The following is a 19,414-nucleotide window of genomic DNA, read 5'->3' as shown; positions in this document are numbered from 1 at the left end:
GTTATACACACAGGAACATAATTTTGAAAATACCAATACACACAGGAACATAATATTGAAAATACCACTTGAAAAACATCTGAAAAAGTTTATAAACACAATTCCTCTCACTAATATTTACAAAAAAATAAATGTTTTATACCTACAAACATAGAATCCAAGCATAGTTTTGTACTAATTTTAACATGCAGTGGACAGCAAACATTTTGAGATCACTAGCTGGTAGTACGTCAGTCATTCAGCTGCATGTTTGATTGAATATGGCTGCCAGCTCATCTACATTCTTGTGCTACAGAAACAAAGTTTCCGCAGTCAGTACTCCAATTTATGAAATAAAATTTCTTGCATTGGGGAACTGTATTACAATAGCTATAATTGCATGAAGTGGACAATGAAAGAAGTTTCTCAACCACTGAGGTGTTACTGTTTGAATATCTTAATATTTTTTTTACTTTTTTACTAGCTCCAATATTTTTCCTTTTCCTAGAATATCAAGTCTTTCGAATATTAAATACATGTGGTATTTAAGGATTTTAACAACACATCCCTGAATTTATATAATTTATTTAATGATCTTTTAAACAAGGTATTGTTTGTGAATAATAACAGTCACCATTGCTCAGATGAAGCCATACTTAAATACATTGTCCTGCATCAGAATACATGCATGTCTGTACAGACAATACATATGTGTGTATTCTTGTGTGTGGAAGCCACATGGCTGACCAAGCAATGATTAAATTGTCGACAAGATAAAATAAATAGTTGAAGGCTGTGCACTTATTTTACATATACACACGCTCACTCGCATGGTACTTGCTCTCTCACACATACTTTCACACACACATACTTTCACTCACACATACTTTCACTCATGTATACTTTCACTCACACATACTCACACACACACACATATACTTTCACTCACACATACTTTCATGCACACATACTTTCATGCACACATACTCTCATGCACACATACTCTCACTCACTCACATACTCTCACTCACCCACATACTCTCACTCACCCACATACTCTCACTCACACACATACTCTCACACACACATACTCTCACTCACACACATACTCTCACTCACACACATACTCTCACTCACACACATACTCTCACTCACACACATACTCTCACTCACACACATACTCTCACTCACACACATACTCTCACTCACACACATACTCTCACTCACACACATACTCTCACTCACACACATACTCTCACTCACACACATACTCTCACTCACACACATACTCTCACTCACACACATACTCTCACTCACACACATACTCTCACTCACACACATACTCTCACTCACACACATACTCTCACTCACACACATACTCTCACTCACACACATACTCTCACTCATACATACTTTCACTCATACATACTTTCACTCACAAATACTCTCACTCACACACACTCTCACTCACACACACTCTCACTCACACACACTCTCACTCACACATACTTTCACTCACATACTCTTATTCACATACTCTCACTCACTCACATACTTGACGATAGACTTCTTGGCTGCTTAAATGCGTGGCTGAAATGTCGATTTAGAATCATAACGGTTGGGTTTTTATGTATTTGTGAAGAAATAATAACAAAAAAGTCCTAACTAGAGGTTGTTTTAGTGTGACACGGGTTGTGTTTGGGCTTGTTGAGTGAACTTTCTGTCCAGAAATTCAAACACACTTCACCATTTGCAAATCTCTTCATGTTTGCATCAGGTTTCCACATTCACGCGAATGCATGTTTATCAGTTCATTCTTTTTTATTCTGAGCTTTCCAGTGAGATTGAACAACTTTCAAAGTTACCTTTCCTGTTTTTGTTATAATATTAAAAATGTGTGGAAATCAGATTTCTAATTGTATTTTGAAGAATAAAATTTTAGAAAAAAAAGTGTATTAATTGTTTTGGACAATACATAATTTTAATGTGTTATCTCGCTCTTATTTCAAATGTAATAAATTTATTTGCAGGTTGTGTGTGGTTTACCAGGGTGTCCAGCGACCTGGAAAACCTGGGAAACCTGAAAAAGTCAGGGAATTTTGGGGGTCAGGGTAAAGTCAGGGAAAATTGTGAAAGTTCTGGAAATGACCAAAACCACTAACCACTCGCTTATCATGAAGGTTTTTTTAATGTTTTACAGAATTCACTCTTTAGTTTTACTATTTGACAAATCAAATCATATTTAAACTAATGTTTTCCTTTACGTATCTGGACTTGCGACATACAAGCGTACTGCTTTCATGAAGTATATAAATACCTACCGTATGTATGACATGCATATTGTATTTTGATAATACCGCACCCAACGTTAGGAAGGGGACAGATAATACCATAGTTTGTAAACTTGTAAGCTACTGTTCATAGTTAGTCTGCCTAATATGTTGCTACTGTACCACATTTTGGGTTACAACATACCATACTTTTGGCGGTTCTCGAGTGTACCCGAAGGTTACCGAAGCTGGCCGAACCGACCACCGGCACCATTACTGCAGTTTCCTCCGTTTGTTTATACGTTTCGTCAGTTATCTCAGATTCCCAAACATAATTTTCTTTGAAAGATAGAAATATTATTTTGGAAATTTTTGTACTCTAATCATAGCCAAAATACTTATGAATTTTAGTGCTGTGATCTTAGGAAGTTATAAAATGTAGCATATTTCTTTACACTGTAGCGATGTGCATACAAACTTACGCTTTGTTTATTGCGAATCTTTCGCGGTCTTTCTGCTAGATTTTACTGGAGCTGCGACTAGGCCTCTACAATTTCGGTGAATAATGTCTAAATTCAAGAAAACATCATTCAATCCTACATGGTTACTTGACCCAGCATTTAGTTGGTGCACGGAAGTGCCGGGCGATAAATTTAATTTTTTTTGTAAATTATGCAAGAGTGCAAGACTGTTGTTTCCCTCAGTAATATGGACAAACGAGCTCTTTCAAGCCACATGAAAGGCCAAAAACACCAACGTGCAAATAATGCAGTGAATTCTTCCAAGTCATTTGGAATTTTTTTCAAATCAGTTACTGCTGTTTCTAAAGTTACCACAAGCAAATTCGATGGACAAGCCTCTAATGAATAATTTCATTCGTCAGGTAACGTCAAATCATCTCAAAGCTCATAATAGTGATTTGCCTAGCAGATCCCAGTCTGTGAGTTCTCGAGGTTTTGAACAATATTTCAGGAAAGATAGTGTTACAAAATCAAAAATTTTGTGGTGTTTGAATGCCATTATGCAGCATTCTTCTCTTAGGTCTGCTGCCAATAGTGTATCTTTATTCAAAATACCTAATGTTTCCAGATAGTGAAATAGCTGCAGGAATGCAATTACAGAAAACCAAATTAGCATACACAATTGTGTCGGGCCTTGCTCCTTACTTTCAAAAGGAAATGTTAAATAATGTTGTTGACTGTCATCATAATTTTGTTGCTTTTGATGAAAGTTTAAACAAAGTTGCTCAAATGCAACAAATGGATATTTATGTCAGATTCTGGGACAAAGAAAAGGAAGCTGTTGCTACACGATATTACAACTCTGCATTTCTGGGTCACTCAACTGCAAATGATTTGTTACTTTCATTTAAGAAATCTCTGAAAGATATTAATCTGAAAATCTGAATTTTTCTGGAAAAATGTTCATTTTTGTCTGGAAAACCTGGAAAAGTCAGGGAATTTTTCTATCCTGGTTTGCTGGACACCCTGTTTACATTGGAATTGGTCTTTATGTAAATGGTAGTCCAGCTTTCAATGACAAAGTAAGCTGTGTTGATGTGTAGGGATTTGAATTTTTACTGTCTCGTTCCAGAAACATTGGTGTGCATTATTTTTGAACGGTTGAAACTATTATTTTATTTAAAATATTTCATAATGGTCGTAGGTTTTTATTCTGCCACCCAATTGCTGAAGTCATTCAGTTACTGGGTAGCACAAACATGCAGATAAAAGATAAAATAAATGGTAGTAAGTAAGGCTGGTGTTGAGTGGTCTGAGCACTTTCCTCCCACTGGTAGTCCGTGTTCGATTCCCCGCTGGGTTAGATATGGGTATTTTGTACTTGGGAAAATGGTGGAGATTGCTAGCGGCAGCGGTGGGCTTTCTCAAGTGCTCCTTTTTTTTCTGCCCTTTCATTCTCAACTCATTACGCCTCAATCTCTAATGACCCCCATGTTGATGAGACATGAAGTCATCATTTATTAATTCATCCATCCATAAATCACATTCAAGTATCAAAGATGTAATTTGTCAGAAAAAAAGTTTAATGATTTATGTTTGCCTGACTATTTACTGTTAGTAGATAGCAATTAACATAAGTCTGGTGACAAAATTATCTAAAAAAAACAAACACTGGAATGATTATATATAGTGGAATATCCCTACGAATTGTCCTAAATGAAACATAATTTCACGAGAATGCAAAAACCTAACTTTGAGGTGCATATAAGCCGTAACACCCAGTACTTTGCCCAATGACTGTAAATGTTATAATATAAAAACTACCTGTGTGTGTGTGGATGTAGCCATCAGGCAGTCTTTGAAATCCTTCTAACAGTATATTTCAGTTGGCCTGGCGTAGTGTGCATGCATGTTTATTACAAGGAAGCGGAACGAAGACCATCCCAGCGATGTCTGCAAGATTGTTGAAGCTGTGTCTGTAGCCGTAGGCAGTAGTTGAAGCACAGGTGCACTTTTTTTTCTGGATATGTTACATGCTTCTTTGTTAGGTGTAACTTGTACTCCTTCGTACTGAGTGTCTTCTTCCGTTACTTCCTTTACTTTTTTTCTACACGCCTTTTTTTTTGTTTGCTTCTTTTGTTTGTCCGTAGAGCTGAAGTTTTGCCTTCACTGTTCCGCCTCTTCCACCTCTCCCTGCCGCTGCGTGGGCGGACGCTCGCCGCCAACGGCACGCTGCCACAGGTGTGCCTCGTGCCTCAACAACAACGCAGAGGCGAGCGCGGAGGGTCTCTGCGCTGACGGCGAGGCACTGAGCCCTGCCGAGTCCGTGCTGGCGGAGGGCAGCCTCGCGCGGGAGCTGAGGCGGGGCGACGCCGGCTCTCCGGACGAGATGACTCAGTCGTGCCACGAGGCGCTGCCGGACGAACCACCGCCGCCCCCCTCCTCCCCGTCCGCGCCCAAGGCCGTCAAGGACTGCCTGAACAACCGCGCGCGCTCGTGGGGCCGTGCCGTCGCCCCGCCCTTCCGCATGACCCCCGACGGGACGGTCGTCAATTACTGGTGCGACGTCCCGAGCAGGGCGTTGCCCGGCCAGCACGGTAGGTCCAGCATGTGCAGACGCTGCCCCTTCGGCTTCGTAGCTTCCCGTTCAGTTTCTGTGTAGAGTGTGGCATGCCGTTTCTATTGCTTAGCTGTAGTCCTTTTTTTTCACCCCCTTATTTGTTACGTTTATTTCAGTGGTTCTATCTAGCACAGCTGTCATCTTGTGAAGTTTGTGCATTGTGTTGTGATTTTTATAATCATTCAAAGAAGGAAAAAATAAATGTTAAGGTTTTGGAACAGTACATGTGGTACATTGAGTGTGTCTATATATTAGAATGGTATTTTCTATCTGGCGGTGATTTGGAATGGAGTGAGATTGAAGGATTACTTAGATTCCGCAGGTTGAGCGTTTCAGTTGATCTGCAGTTTAGGTTTTTGTTGTGTGGCTATTCCCCAAGGGAACAAGAACAATTATTGCTTCCTGTAACTTAAGTCTGCCTTCGGCTTTCAGATGTATTTGTTTGTGATAGATCTGTTTGTGTGCAGTACAATTGCAATTGTTTATCCTCCAAATTAGCTCTAAAAAATTGGGCAAGTATATATATAAATATTTGGGTAATGCCTGAAAAAATAAAATAGTGAAATTTTTTAAACAAATGCACAAGAATGAGTTTGTGATACTTTAGAGTGACAGGCAGGCAACTCACAGCAAGGGCTATGCTCATCTAAAGTGACTTCTAAGTCTGACTTGTAACAGGCACTAAGTAGAATGTGACATAAATAAAAGTGGACTGCTGTGTTGGGCACCTTTGCATATACGTACTTATTTCACACTATTCATTTATTTAGGGTCTGGGATTTAAAAAAAGTCCTGGCTTCTGTAATATTCTGTATTTTTAAGAATCCTCAAATTCGAAATACCTAAAATTTTTGTAGAAATAATTGTCCGAGATGACATGAAAATTGCTCCAATCATGTATTTTATTTTTTTCAGTATAGTTTCTGTAATGACATACGTATGCGTTTCTTTTACATGAAGAATAGCAAGTGCAGATTTTTTCGTGAAAGAAAACTTGAACAGATCCGGCTAGGGCGGACAGTCAGTGTGTTGTGTACAGTGTGCGTGTGGAAGGAATGCCGAGTTCTGTCCGTGCCCCGTGTGTGCTGACCTGCGTACGGCTTCGCTGCTGTCTCGCTGTGTGTCTGAGAGAGGCGGCGTCTTGCTTGCAGAGCTGGACGACGGGGCCTACAACCCTCTCTGGACGATGCGCGGCTTCACCCAGACGTTCCACTTCTGGAAGGAGACGCGCCGCGCCCAGTCCGTGCCGCTGAACGCCTTCCTCACCTACATCACCCTTCCGTGGTGGAGCATAGCGCGCGGTGAGTCAGCTCTGTGTGCTAAAGGATAGCCTCTTTGTGAAAATTACAGTCCTGTAGAATACATTGCATCGTGTCACGACCTTGACCTACACCTTAACCTTGACTCCACATGCATGATACCAAGAGGGTCATGCAGTCAGCTGCCCGAAACAAACCTATCTGCTATACTCGGTTCCGTGAAGCCTGAGTCTCCTTTAGCGTACTGTCTGGTGTTACACAATTTACCCAACAAATTATCATTAACAAATTCCTCTTTTACATTGAAGAGCATAAAATGGGATTTAATGATAAAAACAAATATATACCAGCTTAAATTTAATAATTTCTTCTGAAATTTATTACATAAATTACAACTTATGTTTTGCAGGTAACTTTAGTGTCTCTTAAATATTGGCATTACCACTTAATCCTTAATGCGCATAAACTGTATGACTACATAAATATTTTGTATACACAGTTTTTACACCAAATACATATGTAGGTGTTCTTAGTAACATCACCATAAAAATGTGTAAAAAATAAATGCCAGGTAAATACAAATACGTAGTATAAATATTATTTTCTCAGACACTCTACTCTTACTAACAGGAATATACAACATGGTAACACTAATCCCCAATTCCCATAAAAATGGGTTATTATCAATTTGAAATAGTATCAATGATTGGAGCGCTCATAAAAATGTTCTTTTGGCCATTGATAATCATCTCGAATGTTCATGTCCATTTACTTACACGCTTGCCCAAATTACTATTCCGTGCACATTAAATTATACTGGTATGAGGTTCTACATTTTTAAGACCTCAATTTTACATAATACATACTTGTAAAATTTCTTTATATTGTGGTTTTATAAGGGGGGTAAGAAATAACTTGGTTAATATTATTTTTAATGGCTAAGGGTTATCCATTCCAGAAATTTTTTAAATATCCATCTTTAACTTACACTACAGAATTTGTGCTATATTGTTTGGTACGACAGTGTCTTAAGCAAGGCTTCATGGGCTATTGTAAATTTGGTTATCTGTGCCAAAAGTCTAATTTTTTTCCTCTGTCTTTAAACTCTAAACTGGTAAGTAACAAAAACTGTTGCAATTCAAAAAAACTTGTTAAGATTACACCGTGGAATGTGTAACATCTTCAATTTCTTCTCGCTCTCCCCCTCTGCTCTTCTCTTGTCATAAGTACCAGTAAACATTTCTTTATTACAATTTGTGGCATGACCTAGTTGAGCCACTTCAAAACTAAAAATATTCACACTAGTCAAACATGGGTGACATTGGAAAATTCCTTCTCTATGCTATTTCAAACCATTAAATTTAATACAGAATCTATACTGAACATAATTTATAACTGTTAGCTATCGCCATTGCACCCTTTTGTTTCTTTGATTGTTTGTTTCTGTCATGCTTGTCTCGTTCAGTACATACTTTTTTTTTTTGTTTTGTGACATTGTTCTCTTGAAAAATTTTGTATTAATCAAGGAAATGGATTTTCAGGGATTTCATTGTGTGTTTAAATAAAATGAACGTTATGTAATTTAGAAAGAGTAATTGTGGTTGTGTTTTCCAGATATCCTGGACCATCGAGAAGGTCCTATCTTGACTTTCTAGTGCTTGTCCTGGAACGTCCAGCCAAACAGTTTGCGAGCCAAGTCGACTTTGACACAGTTCCAATTTTTGTTTTCATATAGTGTCCGAGTGTAATGCCTCAGGTTTTTTTTGTCGAGAAAGCTGAATGCAGTTTTGTGGCTGTGTTTGTCATATTTCGAGTTGAAATACCTACAACCACTTGGTACGCAAAGTCCCTTTTCACGTGGTTCTAAGCAAATTGCTCAGCTAACTTCTATCTTGTAGGGTTCATTACGTGTGCAAGAGGCATTTAATGGTTTTAACTGCCAATTACCTCCTAAAGGTTGAAAAGCGAAGACTGTTTTAGCTTTGTTCAGTTCATGTTTTGTACAATATCATTGGAAATTACAGAAAATCATATGGAAAGTTGCGTAAGACCTGCTGATCACACTTAAAATTTTAGTATTTATCACTTTTATGTGAGTGAGGGGTTTAAGAAATTCTAATTTTTTCGAGGAAGTAATGCTGATAGTCCCATTTGTTACGTTAATTAGGCTGTCAGGCATTATGCCTGGTAATATTTTAAGCTTAGCAAGCACTTGATATCTTATTTTTTGTCTTACAGCATGTTGCTTTCTTGCTGTTTTTCTGTATGTTTTAATGAATTGGTGCTCATCTATTTCACATGGAAAATTAGTTGTAAATTTGTTCAGCTACTTAAATGAGATCATGTTGAAAGAAATATTTAAATTTACTCAAATTGACTGTATAAGTTTGTACTGTTGTTTTCCTAGTTAGGGTGATTAAGGTTTTTAATTTTAATGAAGACAAGGTCAGCGAAAATAAGTCTTCAATTGGACTTGGACTTTACGAAGCTTCGCAAACCCCTAGTAATTTCACACTCTTGTGTTTTATTATTTTGCAGTTACAAATCAATGTTTTGAAAGTACATACAAGTCATAAATTAAACTTTACCAAAAATATTAATACATAATTTTTTTGTTGGAAATTAATTTTCTCGCTTAAAAGGTACAAATTTAGTATAACATAATAAGGTACTCATTATAGAATATATATATTTGGAAGACTGATGTTCTAATTATAAATTACTCATAATATTATTTCTAATTTAGGTTTGTATATCACAATTTTCTAATTTAATAAAAGCAAATAAAATTGGATTTGATATAATTTGAAGTTCAATAACAGAGTGAATGATAGTTTCTAAAATGTGCAAATATTTTTTTGTTTAAAAATTAGACACTTTTCTCATTAAAACAAAATTATTTTATTTGATTTATTTAACTGGCATACAGTAGTTCAATGACGCAGTAGTTGTAAATAGGTTTTTAATGACTTAATTAGTTACATAGAGATAGATAGTTGTAATTTTCTTTTATTGCATTCCACTTGTCATTCACACACATACGTATAGGGAATCATGTTGTGAAGGTTTATGAATGCCTTTTTCCTTTTAAATTCTTCAATTAATATATTTAGGATATATCTTTCTTCCATGTATTTTAATATAAACGCCAATCACAAACACTGAAGTTTCCAAATGAAATCAATTGCGAACAATTATTAATTTTTATAAAATTAATATATTATTTAATATATTAATTAATAGATGGACAGTATTCTTTTCTAAAAAAATACATTTAAACTATCTTACTCAATTCTTAAATGTTAAATATCTTCTTGAGTATAAAATGCACTTGAGTTAAAGATATGGTTAATAGTAATATATAAGGTGCATTCAAATATAAGGTAATCTGGAAAAGATGAATTAAGGGATTTACATGTAACTTAGAAAGTCACAACTTAGATCAATCCTAGTTTAGTAACACACAAGTTAGTAACACATAGGTAACTTACAGCAAGCATAGTTTACAAAATTCAATGTTGTATGTTTTTAAGTTATGACAATCCCGACTATTAACATAAGATAAACTCGAAACATAATTTTGTCCAAACCTAAGATGGCTTTGCACATAAGATGATCTCAAATGTAGTACAGAGTACCTAGATTGTAAAGTGTATGTAAGATAGCCTTAAAATTAAGACTACTTACAGTTCAAAATTTTTAAAATTTATTTTTTGGCAAAGTTTATATGTGAAATAATTTTGTCTTTTCATTTCAGACTTGTAAAATTTCATAATTTTCAAATTTTAGATATAAATAATTAACATCAATGCTATTTAATTTTCAATATGGATTGGCTAGTCAAATCTTCAAAGACTATCAAATATTTAGAATTCAAAATGATTTAATATTTCAGGGAAAAATTTCAAAGGAAAAAATTGCAGAATATTAATTTAATACTAGAAATTCATAAGGACAACGCTGAAGTACTATTGGCTATTGCTTTTACTGTTTCCCAAAAAACTACAATATGTATTGTGCCAAGAAACTTATTTCGGGAAACTAACATTTAAAGTGTTATAGTATATATTTTTTAGTTGATTTAATTTTACCAGTGTGTTATAGATTTTGGTTCAAGGGGTATATTTGGGGTATTCTACGTGAAAGTTGTATTAAACCCATCACTGGTTTTTAATGTTACTTAAATTTTTCTGGAAGTTTTTAGTGAGCTTACAGAGTATAAATACGTACTTTTAAATTTTTTTTCCATACTCCACTAACAAGGGACTTTTCGTACTCCTGGAAGAAATTTTCATTGAGAGGTGAACCTTGGATAAGAATTCTGATTTTTTGTTTCATTCTTACAAAGTTTTTACAGATATATTTTTTTTAAGTTCCGTAAAGAATAGCAGAACTGGCACAACCTCGGAAAGTGGCATAGGACAGTGAGGTGTAGAAGGGGCAGATATGTCCCCAACTTTCACTAGACTCTCGGTGACAGTCCAGTGACGAATCAAAAAAAAATCATAAAGAGATTGTGGTTATACAGTCGGATTATGTGTATTGTAAAGTCTTGTTAAGTTAATTAATTGTGAATGTGTAGTGTTGTAATAAGTGGTTGTAAATGTTTTGTTAAGAAATGATCTGTATAGTTCCTTAGTTGGTAGGCACAAATCACTACCTGCATAGGCCATGCATTTTCGGAGAAATATCCGGTGCATGCGTGTGTGTAGTGGTGTTAGGGGGGGGGGGGGGGGAGAGAGTGTTTGAAGCTGTTTTTTGAGGCTGTGCAATTGTGGGTTTATTTTCATGAAATTATGTAATTAAATATACATATAAAATTATATATTTTTTCTATGATTTGTGAAATTTAATCACAGTGCCATATAATTTCAGTAGTACAGCTGTAGTAAATCTTATTAAGTAGGTAATTGTAGCCAATATAGCTTGAATTATTCAGTGTCGGAATGATGTCAAATTGAGTGAAATGTTTCTGCTGAGCAACAACAAAATTATAATTTGAGTGTTAAAATGTCAGTTTTTTAAATTGTCATTGTGGTAAAAAAAAATTATTTGGAAACTTTCCAAGTTCACAGTGAAAATAAAGTTTTTCATTAAAGATATAACTAAAAATTTAAGGCGTTTGAAAAAAAATCTTTCAGACAAATAATGGATGACAGAATTAATTTAAAAATAGTTTTGAAAGAATTGTGTTAAATGTATTATGTAAGGTTCTTGATATTATTTTATCTTGGAAAGGTTTAAGGTTACAAATTTACAAGTTTCAACTACCAAATTTTATTGAAATGCAAGTTGGAATTTTTTTTAGTATTAGTTGGAAAACGTGTATGATTTTTTATGCTTAATCTGAGATTATTAATATTTGTTATTGCTGTTGATACTTAGTATTTTTATTATGAAGACAAACCCACTAAAATTTTTGCAATACAAATCATATTTGTTATTAGTAAGCAAAACAGATATGGTAGACATTCGTGAATCTTTGGAGATGGGGCTATACCTAGAGAAATTTTTCAAAACAAAAATTTCCACATTACAAATTTTTCTTTTAAAATAATGCATACGAAAAGAGTACACACTTTAATAATCCTTTGTTTGATATTAAAAAAATATATCTGCGTGAAATATTAACTGGGCATTGCATTTAGTTGTCTTTTGACCTCCTTATGTTGTTTGCAATGATAAAAAATAAAATTAATTGTTAAGTGTACAGTTATTTCCTACCTGAACAAATGGGTTCTTTATGTATATTTTTTTGGGGTTCATTCAGTTTTAAAAACAACTTGAAACCCAATGTAGTATTGTGACATGCTCTTTGGCTTAAAGTGTCTATGTGTGATGCTTGAAAAGGTACACAAGGGGGGTTGTGGACAAGGGGGGGAGGGGAATATATCACCCCCCAAAATACTAGAAAAACTAATAATCCCATCAACAAATGGAAATAATTTAAAGGAAAACAGAGAGCAACGTGGTTATATATTCACCTTCCTCTCATTAAATGAAATTCTGTGTATGCCCCTGGTGCAGCAGAACAGAACCTGTGTTGGGTTTGTCATGTAGCAGAGTCTGTGAGTGCTTGTGTGATGTGTTTGTCGTCTCGCAGTCGCCAGTGGCCCATGTTTATCTGCACAGAGTAGCTTGTTTACATTCTTCTTGATTGCACTTTGTATCTTGAAGTCTGTCTTTGTGTTCTAATGAGATTATTTTTACTTCGATGTGAGTGAGAGAAGTTTATCATCCAAGGTGATTTAGTGTTTTTGTGGTGTTATTGGGTAACACATTGCTATCCTTTTTTTATAGCTAAAATGTTTTTTTTTCTTTGTATTTTTAAAATATGTTTAATTACTGGTAAGACTGTTTTTTTATAAATTCTTATATTTTTTTATAATCTATAAATATTTATGTAAATAATATTCTCAAATGTTTATGAAAGACATTTATGTAATACATAGAAGTTGATATTGTGTGTACCTTACATGTTGAAGGTACAATTATTAAATGATTTCAGGGTAGCCTTTTAACGAATTTTTTTTTTTGAGATTAACACAGTATTTTCAAAAAATGTGATAAAATTTGAAGTGATTATTTTCAGTAGTGGAGACAGTTGGTAGTGGGTATAGTCTTCCTCATTTTTTTGAAACTTAAGGTTTGAGCATTATGTGCATAAGTTTCTGGTTTCATTGCATATTTACAAAAAAAAATTGTAACAAATTGTTTATTACCATGTGCTATTTATATTTAGTCTTGTGGCAGCAATGGCTGTGAGGTTATTTGCGGTTATGCCTCAGTTTGTGAGAATCAAGTCTATTTTTGTGCCGACTTAATACTGCATTAAGGCATTCAGCGACAGATAAGTTGCAGTGAGATTCTTCTTTTATACCTTTATTCAGCCACAACTTTCAGTACTTTTTTTCGTGTTATATCTGATACAATTTAGGGTTTGCTATGGACAGACTCTTTTAAAGTAAAAGCCCACGAGTCTAAATCAGTTGCGTATTTTCTCCTGGAAGTTACATGCCAGAAACTTATTAGACCTAAAATATTCCAGAAAGAAAATTCTCTAGGTACTAAGAAATTATGTACTCAAAAAAACGAGAAATTATATTAAAAGTGGAAAAGTGTATGTATTTATAGGTTCATTGCTAATTTTTTAAAAACTAATTATGCAGGAAATTTTCTTAAGAGGGTTTTACTGTATCTATGTCTTGTTTTACAGAGGCATTACATTTTTCTACAGAAATAACAGCAATATTGAACAAATTCAAGAAAATAGGTGTAAAATGTGCTAAATTCACAATTCGTATAAACAGTGTATGTAGGGTGCATTTTGAGATTGAATGATATTAACTATAGTCCATTAAAGGAACAATCTCTCTAGCTGTTTCAAGATGTTATAAGTGTCGTAGATGTTTAAATGTTAAATTTCATACAGAAAATATGTTATGACTGAAGAATCTTTGAGTGGTAACAATTTGATTTCTTTATACAGAATCCGTGATTTGTTGATTTGTATTTGAAGACTTGTTCAAAAGATTTTTATGTAATGAGTTTTGGTGAGACCATGATTTCATTTTAATCTAGGAGAATTTGACTGTGTAAAAGTCACTTTATGATTTATATAGTGAAGGCTCACACTTTTAATGTCTTATTTTGTATTTGTAGTCTTGTTAAAGGGCATTTTATAAGATTATATTTATTTTTTGAATCATGTATTTAATTTTTATTGAAAACAATATCTTGCCTGGCTCATGACACCACTCAAAACGTTATGGATTGAATGCTCAGGTTCCTTTAAATATTATATTTTCGGACTTGTAAATTTTCTTGAATATGATTTTCGATCTTCATTTTTAATTTCATTTTGACTGAAATTGTGTGTGAACTGAAAACAATCCAAAATAATTTTGATGGAATATTTAAAAAAAAAAAACATAAGGAAATGGACACCTGGAATTGGTAAATATTAAAATAGGTGCTGAATTTTTCAGTTCAGCACATTTTATCAGTAACTTCTCACACAGTAAAAAAAAAATTTGATCGAGCCATGAGCCATGCAAATTGTACCATTTTCCCACAGGTGTGTGTGCTTTAAGACCGAGCCTTGAGAACAAATGTTTGTGGTCTTCTTTTTGTGACAAGTAGTTTTTTCTGAATGTTTTTAAAGTAGTAGTTTTCTGAAACAGCTACAGTCAAACATCATATCCTAGTATCAGTCAAGACACAAAATAAAATTTTCAGTGGCATAGGTTGGTTGTTATAAGAAGTTGGGATTCAATTTTTTGATTTCTTTTTACAAAAAAAAATGCAAGTAATTGAATTTGCAACTTACTTGTGTGACATATGCTGAGTGTTGTTAACAGATATTAAAATATTGATGTCAAATGTATTGGAAAATGTATCTTACACTTGTATACAACGCATAGAAGAATTTAGTTGCCTCATGTGTAATGTCCACTGTGAATGCCTGCCTGTGCCTCTGAAATTGAGTCTGCATCATTTGTCTCGTGTGCAGTTTAAACAAAAGACACATACATGTTAAATATTATTGTGTACTTAAACATACTGCCAAAAGCAAGACCTCTTTGTATGGTTTTATCTTAACGTGAAGTGCTTCTGAAATTTGAACATTGTATAACATAATTTTTTTTATTAAAATATTGTTATTCTCATTGTGGTCTGTTTATTCTTAATATTACATTCTTATTTTTAAAAAAAAATTGGTTTGAAGAAAAAATTATAAGCATTTAATCACATAATTGTTTGAAATGTCAGCCTGGAACCAAAGGTCTAAAAACAAAAACTTGGAAAACACGATTTTAAAACTGTTAGTGCGGTGTTAATGAAAATTAAAATTGTTAGAATCTATACATAAGATGTACACAGTCTGGGAAGTCAGGGAAGTTGGAATTCGTTAGGGAAAGTCAGATAATTTAATTGAAATCCTGGAAAAGTCATAAAATTCCCCAGTAATAGTAATTTGAAGGGAAAAAGTCTATGTGCAGTTTGCTATTACCCAGATTCTGACCAGATGGTGTATTAGTGCAGTCATACTCCACAGAAAAATGGAATTCACAAAAAATTTAAAAATTCTGTAATTTTTTTTGTACAAAATTAATGTATAATAGCATTGCTACCCTGGTTTTTGCATTCATATTTTTTTTTTTTGCAATTAGTTTTGATGAATAAAAAGTTAAATATAAAAATAAATAAATGTTGTGGAAAGAGAAAAGGGCCAGCTTTGCGGATGGTGCAGGCAGTATAAAAATAATTCCGTACAAAAAATTTAACCATACCATCTTAAACTTGGCCACAAAACCAGTAATATTTGAGATTTTTACAAATTTTTGACAACAATCATTCATATATGACATCTCCAACTGAAAGGAATGAACACTTTGGCATGAATTTCTTGAAGCTGTAACAATCCATCACCTCACAAAATTTTACTTTAATTTAGATTGGCAGTTCGTAACATGTAACAAGTAACTTTATATTTTAGCATACTATTGACTTGATGGAAACATCACGGGGTTGAAAACAAACTGATGCATGGAGATGTGTTTTGCTGTCAGCAATGATATAAAATTACACATGCCAACAATTTATAATATCTAAAACATTCATAATAAATACGCTTTGCTGACTTCTGGACACAGAAACAGTTCTCTTAGCTTTGGCTATTATAAAATGCCAGGTTTCACTAACTTACTCCAATAATCACATGATATGATGAATGCTCAGCATAGTTTATTCAACAGACTTCGTTTTGCTTATTTAAATTCACGAATGAATAAAAACTACTGTAAGAAGCTTCTATAAAAAGAACTTTGTGCACAACTATAGCACTTAAGAGGCAGTACCGCGCTAGAAACACCAGCAAGTATCTCACATATCCTGCCTCACCGGGCGGGCTCCTCGAGTGGAAGGTAAGATTTAAATTAGTTTGAGATCTCTTTTCTTCCCAGAGGCAATGTTAGTCCAGTCATCAGTTCACTCTTCTCACACCAGGGTGATCTGGGTTCGAAACCTGCTGTGTGGCCAGGGCCGCAACTAGAGTCTCTGGCGCCCGGGGCATGAATGGATTCATGCGCCTCCCTCTTTTTTTGCTCATACCACACCAATAAAGCGGGGGGTCCGGGGGCCCTCCCACGGAAAAATGGTGCTATTTAAGCATTTTCCATACCTACATGTAACAATTTCTGTGCTACTGTAACTTCCATGCAAAAACCTTTTACCAGTTACCAGATGTAGTAGGAATTACAATGCAAGCGATTTCGGCGCCCCCACAGCTTTGCCCCCCCCCTAGTTGCGGCCCTGTGTGTGGCTCTGAAAATACTTTAAAATCGGTTGGATGGCTACATTTAAAACCAGCAATAACTTATTCACATCGTAATTTTATGCGATTTACATTTAGGTTAAAAAATACGCGACGTGCCACATAGACATTTGAGCTCTCTACTGGATCATTCCTCTAGTGAAACTACTATCAATGATACAGTAAAACGCTCTTAAGAAAATTTCCTGCATAATTAGTTTTCAAAAAATTAGCTATGAACCTATAAATACATACACTTTTCCACTTTTAATATAATTTCTCTGTTAATGAGTAAATAATTTCTTAGTTCCTTGAGAATTTTCTTTCTGGAATAGTTTGATAGTATCCAGGGGCGTAGCCAGGGGGGGGGGGGTTAGGGGTTCAAACGCCCCCCCCCCCCCCTTAGCACCAAATCTTTAATTAATTTCTTATTCATCACTTAAACAAATTTCATATTAAAATTAATAAAAAATTTACCATTACAATATTTAAATTTAAGTACCGAAAACTGCTAAAATAGCACTATTTTACACCTTAAAATCCAAATTTTCCCGGGGGAGGACCCCCGGACCCCCCGCTGTAATACGGGGGGGGGGGGGGCATGCTTCTTAACACCCCCCATACACAAATCCTTGCTACGCCACTGATAGTATCAAATATGGGAAACACGTAAGAAATGCGCGAGACAAGTGATGTCAGCGAACCTGGCGGCGTGCACGATGTGTGTTCGAAGTGCGTGAGAATAATTGCAGTAGTGGCGTCTGGCGGCGTGCAGTTGAAAATAGCTAGCAAGTATGTACTGCAGTATTTTGTCTCGTGCTTCGCCAACGCTAATTGGCCAGAGTTTCCAGACGATACTAGTTATACCATATGCGAGGTCACGTTTAGTTATGGACATGGTAACGTCATAGAGGTGCCCAGACATTTCCATTAGGGGGGGCCTTGCTAAATTTTTAAATCAGAAGCTGAATTTAAAATGTTAAATAGCCTAAATACATTCACTCATTGCGTGTTTATATTTTTGTGCAGTATCAACGAGATATGTTTACTAGTTAATATTTATATCCGTATAATTTAAACAATCTTGAAAATAAGTTTTTTTTTTTCCATAGACAATGTTTAAAGGGTACTTACACATTTTTCCCTCTCGAATTTTCCAATAGCTTGGTCCAGATCTACCTTGAAATGAACTACTTTTTAGTGAATGTAAACACAATTGTGCGCTGTGTCGAAGCATTATACACCTCTGCCCGCGGCGTAATTCCACCGCACGTGCGTCGGCGGCGACTCGCAGTCCATCGCTCCCCGAGGCTCACAGCTCACTCCCCACTCCCGCACTATGGGGCTGGTGACGTCAGACCGGGAAGCGACGATACCGCGCCCAGTAGCCGGCCATAGAACCAATATCGATGTACAGTATTAAAGAAACTGAATCAAACCAAAACAATGAATAATAAATAAAAGAATTATTCATAAAAATTAAACAATTAAAAATACTGCGACTTAGTTTTAAAGATTAAAACGGTAATTTAAAATTGAAATAATTGAGAAAAATCAGAATAGCCAAAATAAAATATAAATAATAATTGTGGCCTGGTGGCCACAACAACCCCTAACAAAAAAAACTTTGGTAGATAAATTAGCTAAAGATAAACGCCAAATTGATAAGTGAGACAAACATTAAGTTTACAAATTTAGTAACTAAAAATATGTTTTGCTTAGCTCAAAAGATACCTAGAAAAAAATATGCAAATAGGAAACGTTAAGATTAAGAAAAATATAAAAGATTATAAAACCTTAACATCACAAAGCACATAGAAGATATGACTAGATAGCACTACAAATAACTGCATATTAGCAGGTAAATCTTAAAAGCTAAGACAAAAAAAAATCCAAATTTTAGTACATCAGTCCAAAAACATGATATTAGCAAAAATTGAAATGGTGTAGTCCAACAGTTAGGATCGATAAATTAACTTGGACACTTCGATCCAACAAGACGTACTCAAAAATAAATCAGGAATTTAGGTCCCGCCTTACAAATTTCTTTATGTGGCTTAAATGGGCCCCTTTTTAAAATCTTATTAGGCCTTTCGACGTCTTGCAACAGAGCGGTTACAGGTCCCAAAAACTTTATGATCTTGAAAGGTCCATCATAATCATATTCTAACTTCGCAGTTTTGTACATAGATTTATTACTTAGTACAAATTGCTTACATAAAACTTCATCTCCTATCTTAAATTCATCATTCACCCGTCCTTTGTTATAATATATACTTATTTTATTTTTAGCTTTTTTGCAAATTATCAGCTGCTTCGCCCCACATTTTTTCCTGCAGACGAGGACTTTGAGTACTCAAACATTTCGGATGCAAACCCCAGCAGTTAAGTAAAGGATGCGGTACGTTTCTCCCCAAAAATATTTCTGACGGCGTAAATTACACAGTCATATTGAAAGCCAAATTTAAAATATGGATGATACTATCCCACTTAAAACGATGATTGCGTTG

At 34.9% G+C, this 19,414-nt stretch overlaps 1 protein-coding gene across 1 annotated transcript in view; it reads left to right on the top strand.

The window, feature by feature from the left end:
- The window catches only part of LOC134536244 (uncharacterized), a 34,613-nt gene extending 20,316 nt beyond the window's left edge, over positions 1 to 14,297 (top strand). Inside the window, exons 9-11 of the mRNA XM_063375940.1 lie at positions 4,861 to 5,307; positions 6,482 to 6,631; positions 8,204 to 14,297. Of these exons, the coding sequence (XP_063232010.1) occupies positions 4,861 to 5,307; positions 6,482 to 6,631; positions 8,204 to 8,244 (638 nt within the window). The 3' untranslated portion in view covers positions 8,245 to 14,297. The remainder of the gene's footprint in view (positions 1 to 4,860; positions 5,308 to 6,481; positions 6,632 to 8,203) is intronic.
- Positions 14,298 to 19,414: the final 5,117 nt, after the last annotated feature.

Source organism: Bacillus rossius, chromosome 10 (genome assembly GCF_032445375.1).
Source record: "Bacillus rossius redtenbacheri isolate Brsri chromosome 10, Brsri_v3, whole genome shotgun sequence".
Lineage (NCBI taxonomy): Eukaryota > Metazoa > Arthropoda > Insecta > Phasmatodea > Bacillidae > Bacillus > Bacillus rossius.
This window is presented reverse-complemented; position numbering and strand designations above follow the sequence as displayed.